The 11,586-nt window shown below is 42.1% G+C and overlaps 1 protein-coding gene across 3 annotated transcripts in view; it reads left to right on the forward strand.

Moving 5' to 3' along the window:
• The window catches only part of phactr2 (phosphatase and actin regulator 2), a 56,824-nt gene extending 48,141 nt beyond the window's left edge, over nucleotides 1-8,683 (forward strand). For all 3 annotated transcript variants that reach the window (XM_041858975.2, XM_041858974.2, XM_041858976.2), the window contains 6 exons: nucleotides 121-277; nucleotides 529-584; nucleotides 4,721-4,782; nucleotides 5,610-5,747; nucleotides 6,472-6,548; nucleotides 6,716-8,683. In XM_041858975.2, coding sequence (XP_041714909.2) covers nucleotides 121-277; nucleotides 529-584; nucleotides 4,721-4,782; nucleotides 5,610-5,747; nucleotides 6,472-6,548; nucleotides 6,716-6,731 — 506 coding nt within the window. In that variant the 3' untranslated portion in view covers nucleotides 6,732-8,683. The remainder of the gene's footprint in view (nucleotides 1-120; nucleotides 278-528; nucleotides 585-4,720; nucleotides 4,783-5,609; nucleotides 5,748-6,471; nucleotides 6,549-6,715) is intronic.
• Nucleotides 8,684-11,586: the final 2,903 nt, after the last annotated feature.

Raw genomic sequence — 11,586 nt, forward strand, 5'->3', positions numbered from 1 at the left:
CTATAAAGCCGTACTCTTGTCCTCTGACTCAGACCATTTTAATACTCTCTGGATTCAGCCTGCATGGCGTAGGCTGGGGGAGGGCTAGCTAGATTTTCATTATTATTATTGGTTTTGTAGGCTCCCTAGCCAGTAAGATCCGCCGCAGGGACACCCTGGCCATCAAACTGGGCAATCGGCCCAGCAAGAGAGAGCTGGAGGAGAAGAACATCCTGCCTCGCACATCTGAGACCGAGAGGCAGGAACTCCGGCAGCAGATTCACTCCAAGCTAGTGAGGTACGGAGTACACCTATGGAGTCATGCACACACACACACACGCCAACACAAGCTTTGTGTGTATTTAAGATTGTATTTAATCTGAAATAACTGTTCTGGTGTGAGATTCCCGAGAACTTGGTAGCACTGAAATCATCTTTCATCCAAGGGATTTAGGATGTTCTTAGTGCTACAAAGCTTTTGGGGAACTGACCCCTGTTCCCAAAGCACTGAGGTATTGTCTCGTTTCATTCTCCCTCTGTCCCTCACAGACGACTTAGTCAGAGGCCCAGCACTGAGGAACTGGAGCAGAGGAACATTCTGAAACGTGAGTGACAATAGACAGACGCCACCACAGACAGACTGCACCACATTGTCCCCAGTCAGACCACAGCAGCGCAACAACCCCTTAGTACTGTACAAGACATTTCCCCCACACAAGGTCTGTTTGTCTTCTGGTTTTGGTCATGTGTGTTTTTCAGATTATATACTGAACAAAAATATAAACGCAACAGTCAAATCTTTGAAATGGTTGCATGAGTTACAATTCATATAAGGAAATCAATCAATTGAAATAATTTCATTAGGCCCTAATCTATGGATTTCACATGACTTGGAATACAGATATACAGTTGAAGTCGGAAGTTTACATCCACCTTAGCCAAATACATTTAAACTCAGTTTTTCACAATTCCTGACATTTAATCCTAGTAAAAATTCCCTGTCTTAGGTCAGTTAGGATCACCACTTTATTTTAAGAATGTGAAATGTCAGAATAATAGTAGAGAGAAATTTATTTCAGCTTTTATTTATTTCATCACATTCCTAGTGGGTCAGAAGTTTACATACACTCAATTAGTATTTGGTAGCATTGCCTTTAAATTGTTTAACTTGGGTCAAACGTTTCGGGTAGCCTTCCACAAGCTTCCCACAATAAGTTGTCCATTTGGATGACCCATTTGTGACCAAGCTTTAACTTCCTGACTGATGTCTTGATGTTGCTTCAATATATCCATAATGTTCCTTCCTCATGATGCCATCTATTTTGTGAAGTGCACCAGTCCCTCCTGCAGCTAAGCACCCCCACAGCATGATGCTGCCACCCCGTAGCCGGCCGGTGACCGGGAGACCCATGGGGCGGCGCACAATTGGCCCAGCGTCGTCCAGGGTAGGGGAGGGAATGGCCGGCAGGGATGTTGGTAGAGCATGGCGTTTGCAACGCAAGGGTTGTGGGTTCGTTTCCCACGGGGGGCCAGTATGAAAAATAAAAAAATGATGTATGCACTCACTAACTGTAAGTCGCTCTGGATAAGAGCGTCTGCTAAATGACTAAAATGTAAAATGTGCTTCACGGTTGGGATGGTGTTCTTCGGCTTGCAAGCATACCCCCTTTTCCTCCAAACATAACGATGGTCATTATGGCCAAACAGTTATATTTTTGTTTCATCAGACCAGAGGACATTTCTCCAAAAAGTACGATCTTTGTCCCCATGTGCAGTTGCAAACCATAGTCTGGCTGTTTTATGGCTGTTTTGGAGCAGTGGCTTCTTCCTTGCTGAGCGGCCTTTCAGGTTATGTCGATATAGGACTCGTTTTACTGTGGATATAGATACTTTTGTACCTGTTTCCTCCAGCATCTTCACAAGGTCCTTTGCTGTTGTTCTGGGATTGATTTGCACTTTTCGCACCAAAGTACGTTCATCGCTAGGAGACAGAACGCATCTCCTTCCTGAGCGGTATGACGGCTGCATGGTCCCATGGTGTTTATACTTGTGTACTATTGTTTGTACAGATGAACGTGGTACCTTCAGGCGTTTGGAAATTGCTCCCAATGATGAATCAGACTTGTGGAGGTCTACAATTTTTTTTTTCTGAGGTCTTGGCTGATTTCTTTTGATTTTCCCATGATGTCAAGCAAAGGCACTGAGTATGAAGGTAGGCCTTGAAATACATCCACAGGTACACCTCCAATTGACTTAAATTATGTCAATTAGCATCTCAGAAGCTTCTAAAGCCATGACATCCTTTTCTGGAATTTTCCAAGCTGTTTAACGGCACAGTCAACTTAGTGTATATAAACTTCTGACCCACTGGAATTGTGATACAGTGAACTATTATTGAAATAATCTGTCTGTAAACAATTGTTGGAAAAATTACTTGTGTCATGCACAAAGTAGATGTCCTAACCGACTTGCCAAAACTATAGTTTGTTAACAAGACATTTTGTGGAGTGGTTGAAAAACTAGTTTTAATGACTCCAACCTAAGTGTATGTAAACTTACGACTTCAACTGTACATCTGTTGGTCACAGATACCTTTTTTTTTTAAAGTAGGGGCGTGGATCAGAAAACTAGTCAGTATCTGGTGTGACCACCATTTGCCTCATGCAGTGCGACAGCTCTCCTTCGCATAGTTGATCAGGCTGTTGATTCTGGCCTGTGGAATGTTGTCCCACTCCTCTTCAATGGCTGTGCAAAGTTGCTGGATATTGGCAGGAACTGAAACACGCTGTCTTACACGTCGATACAGAGCATCCCAAACATGCTCAATGGGTGACATGTCTGGTGAGTATGCAGGCCATGGAAGAACTGGGAAATGTTCAGCTTCCAGGAATTGTGTACAGATCCTTGCAACATGGGGCCGTGGACATGCTGAAACATGAGGTGATGGCGGCGGATGAATGTCACGACAATGGACCACAGGATTTCATCACGGTATCTCTGTGCATTCAAATTTTCATAGATAAAATGCAATTGTGTTCGTTGTCCGTAGCTTATGCCAGCCCATACCATAGCTCCACTGCCACCATGGGGCACTTTTTTCACAACGTTGACATCAGCAAACCGCTCGCCCACACGACGCCATACATGTGGTCTGCGTTTCTCAGGCCAAATTCTCTAAAATGACGTTGGATGAGGCTTATGGTAGAGAATTGAACATTCAATTATCTGGCAACAGCTCTGATGGACTTTTCTTCAGTCGGCATGCCAATTGCACACTCCCTCAAAACTTGAGACATCTGTGGCATTGTGTTGTGTGACAAAACTGCATATTTTAGAGTGGCCTTTTAATATACCCCAGCACAAGGCGCACTGGTGTCATGATCATGCTGTTTAATCAGCTTCTTGATATGCCACACATGTCAGTGGATAGATTATCTTGGCAAAGGAGAAATGCTCACTAACAGGGATGTAAACAAATTTGTGCCCAAAACTTGAGAGAAATAAGCTATTTGTGCATATGGAACATTTCTGGGATCTTTTATTTCAGCTCATGAAACATTGGACCAACACTTTTTTACATGTTGCGTTTATATTTTTGTTCAGTGTAGATAGTTCAGTTCCACATGACCTAAACAAGCTGATTACTTTATCCCATTCTTCAAAGGTTGATGCTAGACTAGGTACGTTTTCATAAGGAGATGGTGTTTGTGAATGAATTAGCCCGGCTGGAATCCAAGACAAAGGTGAAGTTGTTCTTCTGGCTTGGACAGCTGTGCATCAAGGTCTAATGGTGCATTGATGTGGAGGGAGGCCAGTTATCGACTAATGGCTCATCTGCTTGCCCAGTTTATTGGTTAGTAAATCAATTTGGTGAAACACATTACGCCAGATTGAGCATGACCAGTGAAATGTTTTAATTTTGAAGAGGATAACATCTTGAGCTCTTATTGTGCCAGACAATGTTTTACATTTTTGGCTCAGAGAACGTAATGATAAAAGTCAATAGGAATGTGTTAATGTTTACCTGATCATTCTCTCTATCTGCTAGCTCACTTTGTTCTAATCAAGTCAAACTTCATCTAAAGTGCATCGGAACACACTTTACAGAAAAATCAAAGGAGTACAATTTGATCAACAGGCTTAAAACATGTTCCTGTAATACGGTCAATGTTCACATGGAGACTTCCTGTCTATTAAACAGGAAGCAGTGAAAGAAGGGGCCATTTTGTTGTTGTCATCTTGCTGGGGTGTTTACTGCATTATGTATGAGGTCTTTGTGGTGGAATCATAATGCATGAGGCTAAGAGAGAGAGAGCAGTTAACCGACTGTTGCCTCATTGAAAGCAGATGAGTAGGCTTCCAGTGGCAAAGGTCGCTGCCTCCCAGGGATTCTATACACATCTGTCACACACTCAACTCAGCAACTACCTGTTGAAGAATAGAACACAGGTCTACACTGTGCTCTGGTTTAAAGAGTTGACTATGTATGGTTAAGAAAATACAACTCCAAATCAAAGTTTGTCAGATGTTTTCAGACCTCAACAGCAGACTTCTGTTGAGATAAGTCTATGTCCCAGGCCATCTGTTTTGTAGATGCAGCCATATGGCACGATCCAAAATCAATGGGAAAGATAAGCACCTTATCATTTCCATTAACCGTATTGCTTAATTAATAATCACTATATTAGGTAGTGAAGTACCACCTTAGCCTACTTATAACTTATTTTCAATTTCACTGCAGAGACGAATGAGGCTGATAAACATGAAGCCATACAAGAGATTAAAAGGAGACTCTCCCGAAAGGTACTGTCATTTATACTTTATTTATGTACACCAATACTTGGCCTGCATCTCATAGATTTTTATGTCTAATGTAATTACTCGTGTTGATTATATGCGGTACACAGATCCATCTGGTGGACACAGCTGGAACTGAATTAACTGGAACCAAACACACGTCGAACTCATATAGACTGAATTACCGAACAATGTCTTGATTTCTGAATTACCAAAGACATTTCGAACTCATTTGTCCCTTGTCAATTAGTTGAATGAGTTAACTTTTTGACAAGCTGAAATGCAGCAATCATATGACTGTTGCCACTGTGCATACTGTAGGGCAGGACTGCCCAACCCTGTTCCTGGAGAGCTACCGTCCTGTAGGTTTTTGCTCCAACCCTAATCTAGCACACCTGATTCTAATAATTAGAAGGTTGATAAGATGAATCAGGTTAGTAACACCTGGGGTTGGAGCAAAAACCTACAGGAGGGTAGCTCTCCAGGAACAGGGTTGGGCAACCATGCTGTAGGGCATTCCAATTCTGTGTGAGCAGCATGCCTCAAAGTGTAGCATCAGGCTGCTTGAAATTCCTCAGATTGCTCGCCCCCTGTGGTGGCAGGGGGGGAAGAGGGGATTGGCCAGGGTTAGGCCAACGAGGCTTGACCTCAGATATAATGAGAACTGGAGTCTAGTTTCAAGACTGCTCCTGTATGGCTCTGTGGAAGGAGTTAAACTTTTCCCACAACTCTCTATCCATCTTCTCCCATGCCCCAGCTGTCTTGTCTAGAAGTCCCAATTTACAGTTGTCAGTCACTGGTTACTTATTGTGTGTGTGTGTGTGTGTGTCTAGCTGAGTGTGAGGCCCACAGTAGCTGAGCTGGTGGCTCGGCGGATTCTGCGCTTCAATGAGTATGTGGAGTGCACAGATGCTAAGGACTATGACCGCCGTGCAGACAAACCCTGGACCAGGCTCACTCCAGCTGACAAAGTGCGTCCCAGACTCCTACTGTATAATGTTATTGCAAGAGAACCTAAAATACATGACATTCATAATGTGATTAAATACTTGGACTAAGAGAGGTTATAAAAAGGCATCATTCAAAAAAGTTGTATTCCTCATGCATGCCACCGACTGGCCAGCACCTGAACCATACTCTAAATACATTATTCACAAAAACTCATTATTATTAATCATTTAAAGCTGCAATATGTAACTTTATGGGCGACCCGACCAAATTCCCAAAGAAATGTGAGTTAAAGATCTGTCATTCTCATTGAAAGTGATCTGTTGATCTATGTGTGCTATTTCTATGCTTCCCATTCTTAAGTTTTGTTTTTGCACCTTTTACTTTCGGTTTTGTACAGCAGCTTAAAACAGCTGAAAATACAATATTTTTGGTTATTGAAAATATATTTCACAGAGGTTTAGATGGTACAATGATTCTCTACACTATGAATTGCTTGTTTTGTCACATAAACTGAAGTTAGGCGAACTATTTAGAATTTTAGCAACCAGGAAATGGTGGAGCGATTTCTGCATATTGCATCTTTGATCTTCAGTTATATGAAATATGTTTACCTGTCTGAAAGTATTGATGTTCTGACTGTTTGATAAGGACATTACATTTTAGTATTATTTTTAATGAGGTGTTGTTTTGGTAGTTTTTCTTTGTAAATGAAGACTTTGATCTTGAATGTTTATATTCCCTCAGGCTGCTATCCGTAAAGAACTGAATGAGTTCAAAAGCAAAGAGATGGAAGTTCATGAAGAGAGCAAGCAATTCACCAGGTAATGACAACTTTGATCTTATTTATCCCCAGCCATTACACTTCATTATATTATGAGTCATACAAGATAATAAACTGCTGTTTGATTTATTCCTAGTATGCAGTGTACTATAGTGGGCAGACTGCAGTTCTGAACCAACAGCATCTGTTTTCCCTGTGCCTTGGCAGGTTCCATCGGCCCTGAGGCGTCTATCTCTCCAGTGGGGGTCCTGGTCGGCTGCCGGCCCTGCCTGAGGGCTCTCTCTTCCCACTGCCCTGTGTCCCGCTGTGGGCTTCACTGTCGGGCTTCTCCCTGAAGCCTGGAGCCGAGATGCCCCTAGGCACGGACACATGGACAACGTCCCCTGGGGCCAACCGGTCTCCAGCTATAGAGATCAATGACATTGGACACACCTGGTTACACAGACCAGACTGGGCTTTAGTGTTGTGTGGAAAGATGCAGAGACCGAGAGAGAGGCCAATATCCATCCAGAGAATGTGAATGGGCCGAGCCCATGCCCATTCACCGTCTTTGCACACCCTGAAGAAAAACAACTTTTGCACTTTGTAACACAGCGCTGATTGAATTACCCACATACTGTACCTTTTGGCTTCCCTAACGCCCCCTAACAGGCTTTGACCAAGCAACTATGGCGATGTTGTAGGTTAGGCAAGTCCCGCCAAGAGTAACGGTAATCAAATCAATACAGTGTAAACAGTGCAATGAAATGCTTACTTGCGAGCTTCCTCAACAGTGCAATGAAAAATATACACAAATCAAAAAGTAAAACACATAGTCATAAGCTTAACATAAGTGCATGGGAAGGTGTGTTTAAGAAAGAATTGTCACTTTTACTGCCATGTGGTTTTGATGGTGGAAATGAAGGTGTTTTAGGTCTTGTTTTAAGGGGTGATTGTTAATGCTAATCTTAAAGTGGCTGGGACTACATTAATTGTGCCTAGATACTAAGGATTATGTATCATTACTATACATGTCATGCTTTTTGGAACTGTAAGTTACCATTATTGAGCATATCTTTATGGTGACAGAGCAGAGTGGACCCTATTGATCGGTGTAGGCTATTCTTTGCAAGTTCCCCTCTATCTGAAAGTCATCCAGTGAGTTTCCAAATTTGAGCATGTTCAGACAGAATTGGTCTGTACTTTTGATTGGTTGAGCTGTTCATAATGGATGGTCCGTGTAGTTTGAAAGGATGTGGTAAATGTTAGCATTTTACAGACCCAGATAAATCCAACAGGAGCTTATTCCTGTTCATAAAATGTCCAAAATGCCTTTTGTAAAGTATTTCTTTGACATTTCTGTGATAAGGTGCACCAATCCATCAGAATGTATATTCATTTCAGACTGCTAAGGGCAGGTGTAGAATATGGGAGGAGAACCACAGTATTCATGTCCATTTCTATCTCGTTCTGTAGATTTTGTGTACAAAATCTACATCTGATGCATGATCACAACTTTACTGCCAATTACCTGATAGATTTTTACATTGATGTGATGTACATGACGATTTTCGTAGTTTCTTTTTAAACCCACCCCAATCTCGATTGATGGCGCTATGTGCTGTTCATATGTGAGTACTGTATCTTTTAATTATGTAATGTACATAATATTAATGTATTTGCAGTTATTGCCACTCCCATATCTATCATGCATATAGGTCTATACGTGCATTATATGCCTCTAAATTGCTTTATTGTTCAGTTGTTGATCACGTACATACTGTAGATACCATTTATGTGAAACATCAACGGTGTATGCTCAGGAGGAAGATGCCATAACCCTTCAGTATTAGCTACATAGACTGACAGTGACCCCATGGCCACTGAATTGGTGTTACATGTTGACTTAGACATCCATTAGGATGTCATGTATATTGATGAAAATACACACACTGTATGTCTCACCGTCATTGTGTATTGGTTTGTATGAGCTACTTTTTTTTCGTACTGCTTCTGTGATCATTGTGCACAATGGCTTTAAAGTGGCCAGGATCCAAATGTTGTAGAAGTGTGTTTGTGTTGAAAATCATCTGTGCAGTGGAAAGTAATGTCTGCCTGGCCTGAGCCCACTGTGCAGTCAACTGTGAAGCCATTGAGTGGATCAATTAAAAGCTGAGCAGGAGGGGGTGGCATATGTATTTTCTCTGGTTCTTGGCCATTGATCACGGTTGAGAAGGGATAGTCCAAAGCACCACCTGTGGATCTAGGCAGCAGCAAGTGCCAAAAGTAAAAATGTCAGTCTCTTAGAATGGTCAAACTTACAGGCAGGGCCGCACACTTGAACAAAGACCACACGTCTCTCAAGTAATATTCATTGTCATATTTTGAAGCGGCATATCTCTGTGCTGGAAATATGAGTAGCTAATATGTGTGTTACTTTCGAGCCGTTTGTGATACCTGCTAAACTCACATTTTATGCAAACACACAGATGGTTTAAAAGTTGCTTAAATGTCTCATTTAACATTTTACTAGAAGACAGACAGATGCAGCATGTCAATTTGTATCACTTTCCATTGGGTTACAGCAATACAACTCACACGGATGAGGGTTTATTTGTTTCGGTTTGTGGGTTAATGTAGGAGATTGTTTGTACTTACATCAGTGCACATACAGTGGGGAAAAAAGTATTTAGTCAGCCACCAATTGTGCAAGTTCTCCCACATAAAAAGATGAGAGGCCTGTAATTTTCATCATAGGTACACGTCAACTATGACAGACAAAATGAGGAAAGAAAATCCAGAAAATCACATTGTAGGATTTTTAATGAATTTATTTGCAAATTATGGTGGAAAATAAGTATTTGGTCAATAACAAAAGTTTCTCAATACTTTGTTATATACCCTTTGTTGGCAATGACACAGGTCAAACGTTTTCTGTAAGTCTTCACAAGTTTTTCACACACTGTTGCTGGTATTTTGGCCCATTCCTCCATGCAGATCTCAGTGATGTTTTGGGGCTGTCGCTGAGCAACACGGACTTTCAACTCCCTCCAAAGGTTTTATATGGGGTTGAGATCTGGAGACTGGCTAGGCCACTCCAGGACCTTGAAATACTTCTTACGAAGCCACTCCTTCATTGCCGGGCGGTGTGTTTGGGATCATTGTCATGCTGAAAGACCCAACCACGTTTCATCTTCAATGCCCTTGCTGATGGAAGGAGGTTTTCACTCAAAATCTCACGATACATGGCCCCATTCATTCTTTCCTTTACACGGATCAGTCGTCCTGGTCCCTTTGCAGAAAAACAGCCCCAAAGCATGATGTTTCCACCCCCATGCTTCACAGTAGGTATGGTGTTCTTTGGATGCAACTCAGCATTCTTTGTCCTCCAAACACGACGAGTTGAGTTTTTACCAAAAAGTTCTATTTTGGTTTCATCTGACCATATGACATTCTCCCAATCCTCTTCTGGATCATCCAAATGCACTCTAGCAAACTTCAGACGGGCCTGGACATGTACTGGCTTAAGCAGGGGGACACGTCTCGCACTGCAGGATTTGAGTCTCTGGCGGCGTAGTGTGTTACTGATGGTAGGCTTTGTTACTTTGGTCCCAGCTCTCTGCAGGTCATTCACTAGGTCCTCCCGTGTGGTTCTGGGATTTTTGCTCACCGTTCTTGTGATCATTTTGACCCCACGGGGTGAGATCTTGCGTGGAGCCCCAGATCGAGGGAGATTATCAGTGGTCTTGTATGTCTTCCATTTCCTAATAATTGCTCCCACAGTTGATTTCTTCAAACCAAGCTGCTTACCTATTGCAGATTCAGTCTTCCCAGCCTGGTGCGGGTCTACAATTTTGTTTCTGGTGTCCTTTGACAGCTCTTTGGTCTTGGCCATAGTGGAGTTTGGAGTGTGACTGTTTGAGGTTGTGCACAGGTGTCTTTTATACTGATAACAAGGTCAAACAGGTGCCATTAATACAGGTAACGAGTGGAGGACAGAGGAGCCTCTTAAAGAAGAAGTTACAGGTCTGTGAGAGCCAGAAATCTTGCTTGTTTGTAGGTGACCAAATACTTATTTTCCACCATAATTTGCAAATAAATTAATAAAAAATCCTACAATGTGATTTTCTGGATTTTTTTCCCTCAATTTGTCTGTCATAGTTGACGTGTACCTATGATGAAAATTACAGGCCTCTCTCATCTTTTTAAGTGGGAGAACTTGCACAATTGGTGGCTGACTAAATACTTTTTTTCCCCACTGTATTTGTCATATTGGCCATTGGTTTCACAGGCTCAGCAATATGACATGACATCATCATATGGTACACAGTGAGGCGACTTCCTGTTTGCAGCCATGAACAACAACAGAGTGTGTGAGCTCGTTTTGCACAGCCGGGGGATGCCGAACTATGTAAGGCGGAGTTTGCTGTTGTAATCGATTGCTGTAGAGCCGGGGGCGGCAAATGTTGGTCACTAACTAAAACACAACAGATAAGGACAAATTATCAGACAGATCAAAAAAGCAAGACTTGTTTCTCAGACAGCACCAGGACACTGTTCCATTTGTCTCTGATTAAAATGGCTGTTAAAACGTTTGTTAATCAATGATTAGAAATTAGGGCTCTATTCAATCTGTATCGCTGAAGTGCTAACTCCGCCCACCCGGGCAACAGCCAGGGGACCTGGCCTTGCAAAACAAGCTTGCCCGATTCCTATCTGCCAAAACTGCTTCTATTGGCTGTTTCCAAATTTTGCCCTCCTTTGCGGCATGCCTACACTGGGAAGAGCAAATAGTAGTAATAATAATACGCTTATATAGCACTTTTCAATTACCCAAAGTCGCTTTACAATTGTAGAAACAAAACAAAAAAACAACAACGCCAGACTAACAACAGGAAGAAACATGAAACAAAGAGAAGGGTGTAGGGCTTAAAGAAGGGAAAATTATGGGGCGGCTAAGGCAGATTGATCAGTCACTAGCCCCGTTTATACCTGGTGCTAACGTGTCCTTTCTCCTAATCTTGTCCACATTCTGATTGTGCCCATATTTTTAGACAGGTGTAGACGATTAAAATACTTATTGTGATCAGATCTTATAA

Source organism: Coregonus clupeaformis, chromosome 31, assembly GCF_020615455.1.
Source record: "Coregonus clupeaformis isolate EN_2021a chromosome 31, ASM2061545v1, whole genome shotgun sequence".
Classification (NCBI taxonomy): Eukaryota; Metazoa; Chordata; class Actinopteri; order Salmoniformes; family Salmonidae; genus Coregonus; species Coregonus clupeaformis.